A 20,000-nucleotide genomic window follows, 5' to 3' on the forward strand; every position below is an offset into this window, starting at 1 on the left:
AATTCAAGTATCTTCTTAAAAATCACTTACCCACAACTAAATAGCTGTATCTCATAAATGTATAACCTGTGACCCTATCAAACTTTCTTTTTTTTTTAATTACATTACCTAATAGAATACTCCATTCTACTGAATGCACAGCAACTCAGCAAATGACCATATAACCTGACTTTGAAATACTCATTTGTGTTTAATTGTTATTTGTTTACTATACTTTTTACCACTGAATATATCACTGCTTAGTTAATCTTAAGTTAATTTTAAGCCTGCCCATAATGCTCTGCATACAAGGGGATTTTGGCATGTTACACTTAACCACTGTATTTCTTTGTACATCTATGTATCATGTCCAAATTAATAATAAATAAATAAATAAATAAATAAATAAATAAATAAAATTTATAGATCCCAGCAATGTTTTAGATACCCTGGCATATATCTTGAAGCATTTTGTTATGAAAGGCATCCCTATACTATTGACAGCCTAGTGACATCTGATAAATGCCCACTGCTCCAGCTAACCCTCGCTGTATTTGTTATCACTGTTACACACAAACATGTCTTGTCTATTTATCTATCGATCTGTCTATCTGCCTGTCTGTCTATCTGTCAGTCTGTCTGTCTCTGGTTATCTGTCTTTCTGTCTGCCTGGAGTATAGTATATCAAACTCCCTGAAGAATCGTGTTATGACATCTGTTATCAAGTTGTGTACGAATGGTATATAATACCGACAAGATGAGAGTAAGACACATGTGCAACATCTGGGTATCTTTATTGTAGACGTTTCGCCATCCAGTGGCTTTATCAATACAAATTCTAGGACATAACTTGAAGACAGTAGAACTATGTACAGAAGATGAGGTAATCAGTCCCTCAACCTAGGAGTAGGTTGAGGGACTGATTACCTCATCTTCTGTACATAGTTCTACTGTCTTCAAGTTATGTCCTAGAATTTGTATTGATAAAGCCACTGGATGGCGAAACGTCTACAATAAAGATACCCAGATGTTGCACATGTGTCTTACTCTCACATCTGTTATCAGCTCGGTGACATTTGATAAATGGGTGCTCGGGGGAACCCTGGCTTTATTTGTTTTCACTGATATACACAAACATGTTTCTGTCTATCTGTCTGTCTATCTATCTATCTGTCTGTCTATCTTTGCCTGGAATTTTTGGATTATCCTAGGTAATATACACTATGTATAATGACCGAACTTATGTGTACATGTGAGATAGAGATATAGATAGAGATATAGATAGATATATAGATAGATATATAGACAGATATATAGACAGACAGAGATATAGATAGACAGGGATATAGACAGAGATATAGATAGACAGGGATATAGACAGATAGAGATATAGACAGAGAATACCTAAGAACATAAGAAAGAAGGAAGACTGCAGCAGGCCTACTGGCCCATGCAAGGGAGGTACATGTCACACTTCCCCCCCCCCCCCCAGCTTAGATCAATGACCCTCCTAGTCACGTCACATCCACTGAAGGAAGGAGCATGACATCAAAGCTAGTAGCACAAGCTAGTCAGGTCCAACTCACACCCACCCACACTCACTCACGTATTTATCTAACCTATTTTTACTTTCCTCTTAAAATGGGAGTGTTAATTCGACAAGGCATCAGTGAATCCCTGGTGTTTGCCACGCTATTTGCTTTAGCTGGCACTCAGTTCAACTGGTGCTCCCACAAGGTACTAAGTGCTCCCAGATTTTTTTTAATAGTGTGCACACTGAGTGCACAGACCTATTCTTTCATGTCAAGGCGACTCAAGCCTATTGTGCCAAATTTGAAGGAATGAAAAATAAAATGTTGATCTACGTTTGGACCGCTACACGTGCAAACTTAGATCTACGTTTGGACAGTTTAAGGGTTAATTACTTTCCCCTTTGTAAATATATATTCTTCCTCAGAGTGCATGAATACAAATCGATCAATCAATTCTATCTTTCATTGTTCTGTGATTTGTTACTATAATTCATAATGTATTACGATACCACCCATTACGTAAATCACCATCCATTAATATAACATCCATTCCAATATCACCCATTCAACTGAGTATATCTCATAACCATTTCTGTGATTAGTTTTAGGTTTTATATGTCTTTGCTACTGTATACAATTAGCCCAGACCCACCTGCCTGCTCAGCCTGTTGAGTATGGTATGTCGAGACGACATACGTAACATGACCAAGCTGTCAGTATAGCTACTGAATTCCCTATACATATCCTTGTGTAGTATATTGTAAATCGTATATCCATGTATATATTTAGGCTCCCTGCTCAGCTAGGCCCAGTGGCTAGCATGTGTGATGTCACGTAATGCCACATGTGAGCGTCAGACTCGCTGCCTCTTCCTCAGTTCACAGATAGACCTACAGGTGGGTACAGGCAGGCTGGGCCACTTCCCTCTCACACTATACAAATGTAAGTGTTACACCCCAACAAGTGTGTTTATCTCCAACCATTATATCTCCACGGAACCCTCCCAACATTATTACTTTTCCTTTTATATCCATGGGGAAGTGGAATAAGAATCTTTCCTCCGTAAGCCATGTGTGTTGTAAAAGTCAACTAAAATGTCGGGAACAATGGGCAAGTAACCCCCTTTTCCTGTACAGATTACTAAAAAGAAGAAGAAAACTGTCAAAGTGGGATGTCTGAATGTGCATGGATGTTGTGTGAATGATAAGAAAGAGATGATTGTGGATGTTATGAATGAGAAGAAGCTGAATGTCCTGGCTTGAAGTGAAACAAAGCTGAAGAGGGTAGGAGAGTTTCAGTGGAGAGAAGTAAATAGGATTAGGTCAGGGGTTTCAAACAGAGTTAGAACTAAAGGAGGAGTAGCAATAATGTTGAAGGATAAGCTATGGCAGGAAAAGAGGGAGTATAAATGTATTAATTCACAGATTATGTGGAGTAAAATAAAGGTTAGATGTGAAAAGTGGGTTATAGTAAGTGTATATGCACCTAGAGAAGAGAGAAGTGTTGAGGAGAGAGAGAGGTTTTGGGAAATGTTGAGTGAGTGTGTGGAGAGTTTTGAACTAGGAGTGAGAGTACTTGTGGTTGGGGATTTCAATGCTAAAGTGGATAAAAATGTTGTGGAGGGAGTAGCAGGTAAATCTGGGGTGCCAGGGGTAAATGAAAATGGGGAGCCTTTAATCCTTTGACTGTCGTGGCAGTATATATACGTCTTACGAGGTACCGTATTTGACGTATATATACTCATAAATTCTAGCGGCTTCAAATCAAGAAGGAGAAAGCTGGTAGGCCCACATGTGAGAGAATGGGTCTGTGTGCACCATATCAAAAAAAATCCTGGAGCACGCAGTGCATAATGAGAAGAAAAAACTCCGACCATTTTTTAATTAAAATGCTGACTTTGTGGTCTATTTTCGTATAGTATTTATGGTTGTATTCTCGTTTTCTTTGTCTCATTTAATAGAATGGAAAACATATTATAGAAATAGAGGTGATTTTGATTGATTTTACTATAAAAAGAACCTGGAAATGGAGCTCAAAGTAGGGGAAATGTTTGATTTTTGCCAATGTTCAAAAGTAAACAAATGATGTCCTTGTCCAATAAATGTCCAACTAGCCATTCTAATATGCAGTCATGAATGGGTTGATGATGATGATGAATTTGAGATATTGGCAGTTTGGAGGGATATGTTGTGTATCTTTATATGTGTATGCTTCTAAACTGTTGTATTCTGAGCACCTCTGCAAAAACAGTGATAATGTGTGAGTGTGGTGAAAGTGTTGAATGATGATGAAAGTATTTTCTTTTTTGGGGATTTTCTTTCTTTTTTGGGTCACCCTGCCTCGGTGGGAGACGGCCGACTTGTTGAAAAAAAAAAAAATTACAGTATTGCAGTAGTCTGCATAATAGTAAATCTTCTATTTTTTGTTTGAATAAAAATTCAAAATAGAAAGCATGAGTAATATCAGAGGGGCCTGGAGACATGACTGATGAATGAAGAAAATGTTATTTTAGAGCCAGGAATGTCTGCATTGTTCATTCTGGACCTTATTTTGAAATTGTCATATTTTTTAATTTTCGTAAAATTGGCCAAATTACAAATTTCTAACCACGTTATTGGGTAGTTGAAATTGGTAAATGGTCAGTTTCTTGTACTCAATCGATAGACAAAATGGAGTTCTAAAGAAATAGCTATGAGTTTGGTCGACTGGAACAATGGAATTAGCCGAAAATAGGGCTCAAAGTGGGCGAAATCGCCGATTTGTAAATATCGCCGAGATCGCTAACTTCGCGAGAGCGTAATTCCATCAGTTTTCCATCAAATTTCTTTTTCTGGTGTCATTACAATCGGGAAAAGATTCTCTATCATTTCATAAGATTTTTTTTTTTTTTTTTTTTTTTAATTTTAAGACACCAGGAGACACCTCAGGATTGGGGGTTGCGACAGTCAAGGGGTTAATTGGGCTATGTGTAGAAAGAGGTTTGGTATTAAGTAATATATATTTGATGAAAAAGAGCATAAATAAATATACAAGGTATGATATAGCATGTAATGAAAGAAGTTTATTAGAATATATATTGGTGGATAAAAGGTTGATGATGGTAGGATTGCTGGTGTCTTTTTTCTGTCTCATAAACATGCAAGATTTCAGGAACATCTTGCCACTTCTACTTACACTTAGGTCACACTACACATACATGTGCAAGCATATATATACACACCCCTCTGGGTTTGCTTCTATTTTCTTTATAGTTCTTGTTCTTGTTTGTTTCCTCTTATCTCCATGGGGAATTGGAACAGAATTCTTCCTCCATAAGCTATGTGTGTTGTAAGAGGCGACTAAAATGCCGGGAGCAAGGGCCTAGTAACCCCTTCTCCTGTATAAATTACTAAATTTAAAAAGAGACACTTTCATTTTTCTTTTTGGGCCACCCTGCCTTGGTGGGATATGGCCGGTTAAAAAAAAAAAAAAAGATTGATGGGTAGACTCCAGGATGTACGTTTATAGAGGGGCAACTGATATATTGGATCATTATTCAGTTCTAGCTACAGTTAGAATAAGAGGTGCACAAATAACCAGCACATAAAAGAGAGAAGCTTACGACGACGTTTCGGTCCGAATTGGACCATTGACTTTGTCAATGGTCCAAGTCGGACCGAAACGTCGTCGTAAGCTTCTCTCTTTTATGTGTGGGTTGTGTATTGTTCCAGTCACGGTATTGTGCCTTTTTTTGTTATTTAGAATAAGAGGTAGTTGGGACAAAAGGAAAATGGCAACAACAAGTAAGAGAGAGGTGAAAGTGTATAAACTAAGGGAGGTATAAGTTCAGGTGAGATATAAGCAACTATTGGCAGAAAGGTAGGTTAATGCAAGTATGAGTAGTGAGAGGGGGTTGAAGAGGGCTGGAATAGTTTTAAAAATGCAGTATTAGAATGTGGGGCAGAAGTTTGTGGCTATAGGGGGGTGGGTACAGGAGGAAAGAGGAGTGATTGGTGGAATGATAAAGTAAAGGGTGTCATAAAAGAGAAAAAGTAACTTATGAGAGGTTTTGATACAGGAGAAGTGTTATAAGAAGAGCAGAGTATATGGAGAGTAAAAGAAGGATGAAGACAGTGGTGAGAGAGTGTAAAAGGAGAGCAGATGATAGAGTGGGAGAGGCACTGTCAAGAAATTTTGACGAGATTAAGAAAAAATTTTGCAGCGAGAAAAACAAGTTAAGAAAGCCTAGGGAACAAATGGATTTGTCAGTTAAAAACAGAGTAGGGGAGTTAGTAGATGGGGAGATGGAGGCATTCCTTAGATGGTGGGAATATTTTGAGGAACTTTTAAATGTCGACGAAGAAAGGGAGGCAGTAATTTCATGCACTGGCCAGGGAGGTATACCATCTTTTAGGAGTGAAGAAGAGCAGGATGTGAGTGTCGGGAAGGTGCATGAGGCATTACGTAGAATGAAATGGGGTAAAGCAGCTGGAACTGATGGGATTATGACAGAAATGTTAAAAGCAAGGGGGGATATAGTGTTGGAGTGGTTGGTATTTTTGTTTAATAAATGTATGAAAGAGGGAAGGTACCTAAGGATTGGCATGTATAATTCCTTTACATAAAGGGAAGGGGGACAAAAGAGACTGTAAAAATTATAAAGGAATAAGTTTACTGAGTATACCAGAAAAAGTGTATGGTAGGGTTATAACTGAAAGAATTAGAGGCAAGACAGAATGTAGGATTATGGATAAGCAAGGAGGTTTAAGAGTGGGTAGGGGATGTGTAGATCAAGTGTTTACATTGAAGCATATATGTGAACAGTATTTAGATAAAGGTAGGGAAATTTTCATTGCATTTATGGGTTCAGAAAAGACATATGATTGAGTGGATAGGGGAGTAATCTGGCAGATGTTGTAAGTATATGGAATAGGTGGTAAGTTACTAAATGCTGTAAAGTTTTTATGAGGATAGTGAGGCTCAGGTTAGTGTGTGTAGAAGAGAGGAAGACTACTTCCCGGTAAAAGTAGGTCTTAGACAGGGATGTGTAATGTCACCATGGTTAATATATTTACAGATGGGGCTGTAAAAGAAGTAAATGCTAGGGTGTTGGGGAGAGAGGTGGGATCAAATTATGGGGAATCAAATACAAAATGGGAATTGACACAGTTACTTTTTGCTGATGATACTGTGCTTATGAGAGATTCTAAAGAAAAGTTGCAAAGGTTAGTGGACGAGTTTGGGGGTGTGTGTAAAGGTAGAAAGTTGAAAGTGAACATAGAAAAGAGTAAGGTGATGAGGGTATCAAATGATTTAGATAAAGAAAAATTGGATATCAAATTGGAGAGGAGTATGGAAGAAGTGAATGTTTTCAAATATTTGGGAGTTTATGTGTCAGTGGATGGATTTATGAAGGATGAGGTTAATCATAGAACTGATAAAGAAAAAAAGGTGAGTGGTGCATTGAGGTATATGTGGAGACAAAAAACATTAACCCTTTGAGGGTCGACAGGCCCTCTCCGAAACTCGTTCTCAGGGTCGGCCAAATTTCAAAAAAAAAAAAAAAAAAAAAAAAAAAAAAAAATTATTTTTTCTTATGAAAAAATAGTTTTTTTTTCTAAACATTATAGGATAAACAAAAAAATTTTACCATCAATACTTACGGAGATATGGAGGCGTAAAGTTTGCAGAAAATGAGCCCCGTATGGCAACAGCGGCGACTGCCGCTCACCGGTAAACTTTGATTTACTTGTATTTGAAGGTTTGTTGTTTTTCTCACTATTTTATTTTTTCACATAACTTATGTGGCCTATGAGACCAAAGTAAGGTGCAATGTACATATATACACTCGTTGTATACAACACAATAAGCACACAAACATAATTATCAATATATTGTTTACAAAACTTGTTTACAAAAACAAACAATACAAAACATTGTTTATTACTATTGTTCTATAATATATATACCAATATACAGTCACTGAACATATTCCTATTAGTTCTGCAGCTTGTGGAACTCTTTGAAACATGGTGTCATACACAATGGTGTTTTATCTTTCTCCCTCATTCTATCTCTTTCAATGTCTCTCTCTTTCTGTCTGTCTATCTCTGTCTCACAGGTACACATAAATACAAGTATACATAGTATAAATTACCTAGGACAACCCAAGAAATCCAGACAAAGTGCTGTACTCCGCTTGAAGATGTGAGTAAAAGTGATGACCAGTCTTGTGGCTCTCTGAGACAGAGAGCTAGACAGATAGACAGATAGACAGGGAGCTTGACAGACAAATAGACAGACAGAAATGTTAGTGTACCAGCAGAAACAAAGGGAGGGCGATGTTCATCTAATCTTTTATTATCAGTTCCACCCTCGTTTACGCTCATCAAAAGTCATCTCTTATCAGATGTTATCTCCCCTTGTCTTGTCACTGTCATGGGGTGGATTTTTTTTTTCTTGTTTCAAGGGAAAAATATTATTACATCATCATCTTCTTCTTCTTCCTCCTCCTCCTCTTCCTCATCCTTCTCCTCTTCTTCCTCTTCCCCCTACTCTTCCTCCTCCTCTTCCTCCTACTCTTCCTCTTCCTCTTCTTACTCCTCCTCTTCCTCCTCCTCCTCTTGCTCCTCCTCCTCTTCTTACTCCTCTTCCTCCTCCTCCTCTTGCTCCTCCTCCTCTTCTTCCTCTTCCCCCTACTCTTCCTCCTCCTCCTCTTCCTCTTCTTACTCCTCCTCTTCCTCCTCCTCCTCTTGCTCCTCCTCCTCTTCTTCCTCTTCCCCCTACTCTTCCTCCTATTCCTCTTCCTCTTCCTCCTCCTCTTCTTCCTCCTACTCTTCCTCTTCCTCCTCTTCCTCTTCCTCCTCCTCCTCTTCTTCCTCTTCCTCCTTTTCCCCCTAATCTCCCTCCTACTATTCCTCTTCCTCTTCCTCCTCTTCTTCCTCTTCCTCCTACTCTTCCTCTTCCTCCTCTTCCCCCTACTCTTCCTCTTCCTCCTTCTCCTTCTCCTCCTCCTCCATAGTGTAAATTACCAGGAGTCAGCAGCTGTCAAAGTGACATATTGTCTCATTACTCACTCCCCCTCCCGCCTGTCAAAACAATGGGGTCGGATGCTGCTTCCCCTCCATTCTATCTAATTATCTTTCTCCCTCATTCTATATCTTTTAATCTGTCTCTTTTTCTATCTGTCTGTCTATCTCTGTCTCACAGGTACACATAAATGCAAGTATACATAGTATAAATTACCTAGGATAACCCAAGAAATCCAGACAAAGTGCTGTACTCTGCTTGAAGATGTGAGTAAAAGTGATGACGCAGTCTTGTGGCTCTCTGAGACAGAGAGCTATATGAATAGACAGATAGACAGGGAGCTTGACAGACAGACAAATACACAGAAATGTTAGTATACCAGCAAAAACAAAGGGAGAGCGATGTTCATCTAATATTTTGGTATCAGCTACACCCTCATTTACCCTCATCAAACTTCAGCACTTATCAGATGTTATCTCCCCTTATCTTGTTACTGTCATGGGTGAACATTTATTATTACATATTATTATTATGTATTATTATTATTATTATTATGTATTATTATTATGTATTATTATTATTATGTATTATTGTTATTATTACGTATTCTTCTTCTTCTTCCTCCTCCTCTTCTTCCTCCTCCTCCTCTTCTTCCTCCTCCTACTCTTCTTCCTCCTCCTACTCCTCCTCCTCCTCTTCTTCCTCCTCCTCTGCCTCCTCCTCCTCTGCCTCCTCCTCCTCCTCCATTCTTGGAACAAGTTTGAAGAGCTTGTAGTTCATAATCACTATCACTATCATCACCAATGCTCACATCGGAGTCTGGGATTTGGGAAAATAGGAGTTTCCTCTTTGATTCTGGTACAACTGAACGTGAACAAGACGGCCCAGCACCAGATATGGAAGGCTGTGGGTTGTCTGGGTTTTCCTCACTATTACCCATATTATGGTCCATTAGTTTCAGTCGAAACCTCACCAGAACTTTGAAACTCATCTTCACTGTCACTTCCATCTGTATTAGAACTGTCACTAGGGAACAAAAGTGTCCCAATTCGCCGAGGAGTGAGGAACTTCTTACCGCCAGGCATGGAGGACATTGTGTACTATGATGGCATTCCCACAATGCACCACTGGGTCCTAATTTTTTTCCTACTGCGCACACCCACCACACAGACCCATTCTCTCACATCTAGGCCTATCAGCCTTTTCCTGCGAGATTTGACAGTGCTAGAATTTATGCGTACTAGTACATCAAAAACCCCTACGCGTAAGACATACTAGTACGACCAAAACCCTCAAAGGGTTAACTATTGAGGCAAAGAAGGGAATCTATGAAAGTATAGTGTTACCAACACTCTTATATGGGTATGAGGCTTGGGTTGTAAATGCTGCAGTGAGGAGGCAGTTGGAGGTGGTGGAGATGTCTTGTCTAAGGGCAACATGTGGTGTAAATATTATGCAGAAGATTCGGAGTATGGAAATTAGGAGGTGTGGAGTTCATAAAAGTATTAGTCAGAGGGCTGAAGAGGGGTTGTTGAGGTGGTTTGGTCATTTAGAGAGAATGGATCAAAGTAGAATGGCATGGAGAGCGTAAAAATTTTTAGGGGAAGGAAGGCGGGGTAGGGGTTGTCCTTGAAAAGCTTGGAGGGAGGGGTAAAGGAGGTTTTGTGGGCGAGGGGCTTGGACTTCCAGCAAGCGTGTGTGATCATATTAGATAGGAATGAATGGAGACGAATGGTTTTTGAGACCTGACGAACTGTTAGAGTGTGAGCAGGATAATATTTAGTGAAGGAATTCAGGGAAACCGGTTAGCCGGACTTGAGTCCTGGAAATGGGAAGTACAATGTCTGCACTTTAAAAGGAGGGGTTTGGGATATTGGCAGTTTGGAGGGACATTTAAACTGTTGTATCTGAGGACCTCTGCAAAGACAGTAATTATGTACAAGGGATGATGAAAGAGTTGAATGATGCATTTTTTCTTTCTTTTTGGATCACCCTGCCTCAGTAGGAAACAGCCAACGTTTTTGAAAAAAAAAAAATAATAATACTATGATAATAATTTGGGATTGTTATTCTTGAGTGCATGTTCTTTTAACACACACAAACAAACAAGAAAAAAAAAAGGCATAAATGCTACAACAACAATGAAGAAATACTAAAATTTATATTGAAGAGTGAATGTATGATCAGGAATGAAAGAGAAACTCACTTGATTAAGAACTCCAATAGAGCTGGAACGTGATAAAGACGAGTGTGAGCGACCAGGGGATTTATTACTAGATTTTCCACCCATTTTCTTTCCACCAGCTGTGAAAAAAAAAATTAGCTATTGCTGTTAAAACCATGATACAAGATGCATTGCATAAAGAGTAAAAGACAAATAATTTAATATTAGCTTCAGTTACTTTGACTCTATACAAAGTATTCCTATAAGAACTGTGATTATTATATTTTTTAAATTGTATTCTCAATATCTGCAGCATTTACACAGTTTCCATGATATTTCTACATCAATATCACAGAGCATTTCAAAGGACACTAAATAATTTTAACACAAATTTAACTATACATACAATGTACAAAGATCACAGGCACTGACTAATTATTTTATAAAATACATTATAAATGATACAATGCTTTAATTTTATAATACAGTATTTACTGAGAAGTAATTATAAAATATTAAAAAGGTGATGCTCTCTGAAAGATATTCAGAACAAACACATTTTTATTTTCTACTTATTATACCTAAAAAAGATTAAATACAACACATTTTATATTGCTAAAACTAAGAAGAAACTATAACAAAGGTGACAGGCAAGCAAGCACTAAAACTATATAACTGATTTGTATCAAACTGTCCCAGAAGTCAGTAATGTTGGTACTGTATTTAAATTCCTTACCACACATCTACTATGTCCATCAATTTCTTTGGACATCTATAGTAGAAACTGATAAATTGCATGAAAGATTTAATAAAGAAGGGTAATAGTTCATCAGCATGATCAACCACATCAGCTTTCTTCTCCACCTAAAGATTTAGTCAAGCCATTCAGAGTTCATTATTATATTCAGTTAAAGTTTTAAAGTTCTAATCCCACATGTTAAAAAGTCTTGATATGGTAATTCTTCAGCAAGAGTCAATGTATAAGAGAAACTACAACAGATTTACAACTAAATACATAGTGTGAATGTTGTTAACTATAAAACTGAAGAAAATATATAAATAAAAAAGCATCAAATCTACCATATGAGGAAAACTGAAACACACACAAATATATTAATGCTGGAATATATGATTAATAATTATTTCATTACATCAAGTGCAGTAAAAACACAGCAGCTTAAAAATGACATTGACAAAAAAGAATGAGTACTTTTTAAGAGAAATTCCATGGTCATTTTCACTTAAAGGTTCTTGAGCCACGCAAAAAGAAAAGGGCACCAAGACAAAATACGAATGATTAATGCTGTTTACTGAACGGCCCTCAATAAAAGATTGCATAATTGCATCACGCTAATTACATAGCATGTGAATTCTGGGGTTCAGCTGTACTCTAAATATTGCATTATAAGTAGATGATGCATTAAAAGTTATAAATTTTATACAAAAAATTTAATACTCCCAGACAAGTATACAATGGTTATTTCAAGATAGGTGTGGGCCATCATTCACCAAACAAAAGTGAAATTTTGAATGACAATCTATTCACATTATTAATTATACTTGTTATCATAAACTTTATTACTACCATTACATACAACTTGTGTTCAATTCAAAATATCTGTATATTCAAGCATTAGCCACCAAATATAATGCCTAAAATATTTACAATATAATTCTTTGACTAGTCTACTAAACAAGTAGTTGTATCACATGATTAAATTAAGAATTAAAAATATTGAGATGCAATAAAAGTGTTTCAGCAAATGCACACAGGGAAAAATGAGGAAAAAACAAATAAAAAAGACAGATGTCACTTGATTTATGCAGTAGATGTCCATGGTAGCTGTACTAAGCTCAATCAAGCCATCAACACTTAATTCTTAATAATAAGAATCATCAAAAACTTTTGTGAATTGCAATAATCGCATACATTATATCAAATTGCAAAAAGCAAGAGAAACCTGTATATAAAATAAAGGAACTCTCAGATACTATATTACAAATTATAATCTATTAAAAAAGGTTTTAGTGTATTAAGATCAGTGCAAAACAAATTAGTACAGTCTGTAGTGAAGGAAAACTTCTTTCAAAGTAGTGATCCTTAAGAACACTAAAATTATATTATTAATTAAAGGTTATCACACTAGTTAAATCCTGGCATTAAAAGTCACCACATAATTAAAAACTAAAATACGTGTTTCCTTGCAATAAGTAAAGAATCCCTGCACAAAATACTGTATACAATGACTGAAAATCCCACATGAAAAATTTAAGTACTGTATGGCTAATTTATAAAAACATGTATGGATATGTAGTAAAATACTTGCATGATTACTTTAAGAATATTGAAATGGTGTTCAAAAAAAAAAGTGTGGCAAGTGTTCATGTCAAATACAGCACTGTTTGCAAACAATTAGCAATACACGGGTGCAAGCATACCCGAAGGGGGAGTTGGCAGAAGGCGTCGTGGGGCACCAGGGTTGGTGAGGTCACTGAGAGAGCACGCGCGGCGTAACCCACCACTGCCACCACCAGGACTGCTGCTGAACCCACTGTCGCCACTCCCGCCATCTACAAACAACAGCACACATGCACAAGAGTGGATTCAGATAATATTCTAGGGGAGATGTTTCGCTGGAGGAAGAATTAATTTCTTAATTAACGAAGTACAATAAAAATATCCCTTAGCAATGAGCTAGTCAATAACCCCAATTTCCAGGCATCCTTCATAACTTTCACTGCGTGAACTCTAACCCAAGGATGGGTAATCAAAAGGATAATATATCTACAAGTACTTGGAGAAGATTTACTATAATGAAACATTACAGACTGAATCCAACCATCATGCATCACACTGTATGCAAACAATAACAAAACACACATGCAAAAACAAAAGCTGGTGCAATGTACAACATAGCTGAAAATGCAAACATTACACATTATTATTGTAACATTAACTACTGCACTGGTCACAAAAATATATTTTCATGCTGGCTTCTTCCATGCTTCAATCATAATCAAACAAAATTTTCAAATCAAGTAAATTTAACTATAACTGACCATCCACAGAGCTCAAAATAATGAATCTAAACATTCAAGCTCTCTGACTGGCAAACAAATGGTTGATTAAAATAAGAAAATTATAATACACTGCATAAAAGCATTGAACAACTTTTCATAGTAGTTTTGGTATCATGCAAATGTAATTAATTAGTAGTTACTAAAAATAAAAAATGTTTCCTGAAAAAATAAAGAGGTGAAGACAAAAATGATAAAGGTAAAAAAAATGACAGGAGTTTGTGAACCTGAAGTGTCATTCCTCATGCCATGAGAGCAGCCAGGCGAAACAAGATATCCAACCCTTACGTTTGGAGGGAAGTACTTGGTGTATGGTGACCTTCTTTGCTAGGAGAACCCGGTGGGCTCTACCTGGAGCAGCAATAACTCCTGGAGGGAGTGTAGGCTGTGAAGAAGGCAGATATACAGCTGGAGGAGGCCCTGGAGGAAGGGGCTGAGCTTGCACCACAGGAAAGTCCTCAGCATCAACTAAACTGGCAGGGGGAAGAATTACCCGGTTTTTGTGAGGTTGTCTCCTTGGTGATAATTCCCGGCCTTGTCTTCTTAGCTGTTCTACCACAGGGGACTGAGGTATTGAAAAAGTCACAGGGGTTGAACGCTCAAGCCTATAGGAATGTGCTTCTACATTATGTGTGGAAACAGTGTTATTACTTTCACTGCCTTGAATAATTAAGCTCTCCTTGGGCTGGGATGCAATTCCACGTGTAGTGACAGAAACTGCCACACATCTAGAACTAGTTGTGTGCCCAGGGGATTTTACAGAAAAATATGGGGGATTAGTGGGTGTCTGTACATCTGAATGGTTACTGTCACTATTTGCCAGTGCTGTATCAGATGCTGTTCGAAATACTTGGGAATGAGAAGCAGTTGGCATTTCATTAGTGGGAAAAACATCTGACTCATAATCATTTGGTCGGTTCCTTGTTACACCTTCAAGGGAGAGTCTCTGCCATCTCTGCCTTTTACGGCGTGGCAAAGTTCTAGGTACTTCAAATACACAGTGGCGAGGGATGTCCACAGCCTCTGGCTCAGCTGCTGTTTCATCCTCTTCATCGTCATTTTCTCCATCCTCTAAACTATCACAACTAAAATTTGATGTTTCACTCTTTACAGTATCACTGTCTGAGTCTTCATCAGTTCTGTGACGATTTTGATGAACCTGCTTAGAAAGAGGTTCCTGAGAACTCAATAGAGCCAAACTTCGGAGAGTTTCCTCCAATGAATCTGTGTCAACTTCAGGTGGTGATGGTGGGCATCCCATCAAAAGGTCAAACTCCTGTAAGTCTCTTTCTAGCTGTGCTAGTAGTTGCTTACCTGTTCTCTGCTGATCTCTTGGCACAGCACTCCCATCAAAAACTGCAACACCAATTTTTCCTAAACTGTCAACTTTGCTATCTGCACCAATACTTCCCAACTCTGAAAGGCAACTGGACCCTAACTCAGGTATACTGCCAGTAGCATACTGGGGCAGACAGCCTGATACTAATTCAGGAATACTACCCACAATACCAGGCACAGGTTTTGGAATACTGCTTGTGAGCAATTCAGGAAAATTGCTTGTGCCTGTGAGAGGAATGTGAGATGCAGTGAGGACAGGATGATGGAAGGGGATATCATCACACTGATGGTGGTTACCTTGGTTCCCAGACATGTAAGATGTATCTTTCTCTGGAATGTTGCTAAGGTCTGAGATGCTCTTGCTATTTCTTAGATTGGATTTATATCCGATCTGGCGAAAGAAAGCAAATTAAAAATAAATGTGTTACATATATTCACATATGATTCAAAGGCATGCATTATAGATACATTAATTGCATTATATAATTCATTGACATACAGTGGGCATCATAAATATACCTGTCCAAAAGCAGATCAAACAGATAACGAGAACACTCACCGTAAACTATTGTTTTAAAAACTAAACACAGAAATATTTATGGGTTCCTCACCTAAACTTTTTTTTTTCAATAAACCAGCCAAATCCCACCAAGGCAGGGTGACCTAAAAAGAAACAAAAGTTTCTCTTTTTCAAATTAGTAATGTATACAGGAGAAAGGGTTACTACCTAAGCTATTACTTCATACAATTAACCATCCTCTTGATACACTCCTCTAGTTTCCTAGGCACTGATAAGGCTAACCTATGCAGGATTGAAGAATCAATTTCCTCCCACACTTACTTAATGGCACTAACGAGTTTGAGGTTGAAGGACACATCCATGCCACTAAAGTTAAGATTAATAAGGTTCCAAACGTTCTTTATTGAATTTAAGTTAGGCGAGTTACCAGGCTAGACTTTACAGTATGGGATTCATTTATTTAGCCAATCTTTTATGTCCTTGATGGTGGTATGATAAGGGGTACCATATTCATGAGTTGCTCTAGCACATCTTGAAGCTGCCAGGCAAATAGTCTGCTACAAGCATACCTATGCATGTGCACATTTATAATGCCTACTGTACAGTACTATAAATATTTGCTGTCAAACTTACACTTTGCAGTTTCTTTCTTGTTTCTTCAATCCTCCTCAAAAGTTCTTCTCTTTTATTGGAGACTTGAGTGTCTTTATTTCTTGAATTAAATTTATAGGATATGCTGCAAAGAAAAAATACTGTATTGCTATATTATCTCTTTCAATAGTAAGTAACTAAAACAAGTAACTAAGCCTAACAGTATTTTACTAATTATCCAAACCTTGCCCAGAAAACATGTGGATCACGTACAATATTCATAAAACTATGTACTTATATACCTCATAAAAGGATTATACATAATGCTGTATTCTACAGTAACACATCTCTTATTCAAAATAATGCATGTACAGAGATGTCCAACATTATGAAACTTCTGAATACTCAAAAGGAACTGGATACCTCTCTTATTTGAAAAAATATTCAGATTTAATGGCCAGTGTGTCAGAATGGAAACTTTATTAAGATATGTCACTTTAAGACATTACTGTGCACACAAGAATAAGGCATCACAAGAATATTACAGTAAGTTGCTGACAAAAACTATATAGTGTGGGGAGAAGTGGAAAATTTTAAACCAAAATTTGAGATTTAGTCATATTTCATGAACTTATGAATTAGTGTGTATATACAGTACAGAAAAGAAAAAAAAATCCCCAAAAAGAAAATACTTTCATCATCATTCAACACTTTCACCACACTCACACATTATCACTGCTTTTGCAGAGGTGCTCAGAATACAACGTATATGCTTCTAAACTGTTGTATTCTGAGCACCTCTGCAAAAGCAGTGAGAATGTGTGAGTGTGGTGAAAGTGTTGAATGATGATGAAAGTATTTTCTTTTTGGGGATTTTCTTTCTTTTTTGGGTCACCCTGCCTTGGTGGGAGACGACCAACTTGTTGAAAAAAAAAAAAATACAGTACAGCATTAAAGAGAGAGAGAGACAGAAATATATAGAGAGAGAAATATATAAACAGAGAAATATAGAGAGAGAAATATAGAGATAAATATAGAGAGAGAGAAATATAGAGAGAGAGAAATAAAGAGAGAGAAATATAGAGAGAAATATAGAGAGAAATATATAGAGAGAAATATAGACAGAGAGAAATATAGAGAGAAAGATACAGAAAGAAATATAGAGAGAGAGAGAGAAATAGAAAGAAATATATACATATAGAAATATATATATATATATAAATATACATATATAGAGAAATATATATATATAGAGAGAGAGAAATATACATATATATATATATATAGAGAGAGAAATATACATATATATATATATAGAGAGAGAAATATAGAGAGATATATAGAGATAGGCAAAAAAAATTATTAAAAAAAAAAAAAAAAAAAAAAATAAAGAGAAATATATATACACATATATATATATATTTTTTTCAACAAGTTGGCCGTCTCCCACCGAGGCAGGGTGACCCAAAAAAGAAAGAAAATCCCCCTCCAAAAAATGCTTTCATCATCATTCAACACTTTCACCACACTCACACATTATCACTGCTTTTGCAGAGGTGCTCAGAATACAACAGTTTAGAAGAATATACATATAGAGATACACAACATATCCCTCCAAACTGCCAATATCCCAAACCCCTCCTTTAAAGTGCAGGCACTGTACTTCCCATTTCCAGGACTCAAGTCCGACTATATGAAAATAACCGGTTTCCCTGAATCCCTTCACTAAATATTACCCTGCTCACACTCCAACAGATCGTCAGGTCCCAAGTATCATTTGTCTCCATTCACTCCTATCTAACACGCTCATGCACGCTTGCTGGAAGTCCAAGCCCCTCACCCACAAAACCTCCTTTACCCCCTCTTTCCAACCCTTTCGAGGACGACCCCTACCCCTCCTTCCTTTCCCTATAGATTTATATGCTTTCCATGTCATTCTACTTTGATCCATTCTCTCTAAATGACCAAACCACCTCAACAACCCCTCTTCTGCCCTCTGACTAATACTTTTATTAACTCCACACCTTCTCCTAATTTCCACACTCCGAATTTTCTGCATAATATTTACACCATACATTGCCCTTAGACAGGACATCTCCACTGCCTCCAACCGTCTCCTCGCTGCTGCATTTACCACCCAAGCTTCACATCCACATAAGAGTGTTGGTACTACTACACTTTCATACATTCCCTTCTTTGCCTCCATAGATAACGTTTTTTGACTCCACATATACCTCAACGCACCACTCACCTTTTTTCCCTCATCAATTCTATGATTAACCTCATCCTTCATAAATCCATCCGCCGACACGTCAACTCCCAAGTATCTGAAAACATTCACTTCTTCCATACTCCTCCTCCCCAATTTGATATCCAATTTTTCTTTATCTAAATCATTTGATACCCTCATCACCTTACTCTTTTCTATGTTCACTTTCAACTTTCTACCTTTACACACATTCTCAAACTCATCCACTAACCTTTGCAATTTTTCTTTAGAATCTCCCATAAGCACAGTATCATCAGCAAAAAGTAACTGTCAATTCCCATTTTGAATTTGATTCCCCATAATTTAATCCCACCCCTCTCCCGAACACCCTAGCATTTACTTCTTTTACAACCCCATCTATAAATATATTAAACAACCATGGTGACATTACACATCCCTGTCTAAGACCTACTTTTACCAGGAAGTATTCTCCCTCTCTTCTACACACCCTAACCTGAGCCTCACTATCCTCATAAAAGCTCTTTACAGCATTTAGTAACTTACCACCTATTCCATAAACTTGCAACATCTGCCACATTGCTCCTCTATCCACTATCATATGCCTTTTCTAAATCCATAAATGCAATAAAAACTTCCCTACCTTTATCTAAATACTGTTCACATATATGCTTCAATGTAAACACTTGATCTACACATCCCCTACCCACTCTGAAGCCTCCTTGCTCATCCGCAATTCTACATTCTGTCTTACCTCTAATTCTTTCAATTATAACTCTACCGTATACTTTTCCTGGTATACTCAGTACACTTATTCCTCTATAATTTTTACAATCTCTTTTGTCCCCTTTCCCTTCATATAAAGGGACTATACAGTTCTGCTTTGTAAAAACCTCTCGTAAGCTACCTTTTTCTCTTTTATCACACCCTTTACTTCATCATTCCACCAATCACTCCTCTTTCCTCCTGCCCCCACCCTCCTATAACCACAAACTTCTGCCCCACATTCTAATACTGCATTTTTAAAACTATTCCAACCCTCTTCAACCCCCCCACTACTCATCTTTGCACTAGCCCACCTTTCTGCCAATAGTCGCTTATATCTGGCCCGAACTTCCTCCTCCCTTAGTTTATACACTTTCACCTCCCTCTTACTTGTTGTTGCCACCTTCCTCTTTTCCCATCTACCTCTTACTCTAACTGTAGCTACAACTAAATAATGATCTGATATATTAGTTGCCCCTCTATAAACATGTACATCCTGGAGCCTACCCATCAACCTTTTATCCACCAATACATAATCTAACAAACTACTTTCATTACGTGCTACATCATACCTTGTATATTTATTTATCCTCTTTTTCATAAAATATGTATTACTTATTACCAAATTTCTTTCTACACATAGCTCAATTAAAGGCTCCCCATTTACATTTACCCCTGGCACCCCAAATTTACCTACTACTCCCTCCATAACATTTTTACCCACTTTAGCATTGAAATCCCCAACCACCATTACTCTCACACTTGATTCAAAACTACCCACGCATTCACTCAACATTT

The 20,000-nt window shown here is 37.4% G+C and overlaps 1 protein-coding gene across 12 annotated transcripts in view; it reads right to left on the minus strand.

Annotated features, from left to right (window-relative positions):
- The window catches only part of Wdr62 (WD repeat domain 62), a 697,795-nt gene that overhangs the window by 50,022 nt on the left and 627,773 nt on the right, over window positions 1-20,000 (minus strand). For 9 of the 12 annotated variants that reach the window (XM_070087131.1, XM_070087133.1, XM_070087132.1 and 6 more), the window contains 4 exons: window positions 16,253-16,355; window positions 14,050-15,490; window positions 13,123-13,254; window positions 10,726-10,823 (listed from right to left, as the gene is read on the minus strand). In XM_070087131.1, the coding sequence (XP_069943232.1) occupies window positions 10,726-10,823; window positions 13,123-13,254; window positions 14,050-15,490; window positions 16,253-16,355 (1,774 nt within the window). The remainder of the gene's footprint in view (window positions 1-10,725; window positions 10,824-13,122; window positions 13,255-14,049; window positions 15,491-16,252; window positions 16,356-20,000) is intronic. The other 3 variants (XM_070087135.1, XM_070087134.1, XM_070087127.1) reach the window with 2 other exon arrangements.

This window comes from Cherax quadricarinatus, chromosome 21 (assembly GCF_038502225.1).
Source record: "Cherax quadricarinatus isolate ZL_2023a chromosome 21, ASM3850222v1, whole genome shotgun sequence".
Classification (NCBI taxonomy): domain Eukaryota; kingdom Metazoa; phylum Arthropoda; class Malacostraca; order Decapoda; family Parastacidae; genus Cherax; species Cherax quadricarinatus.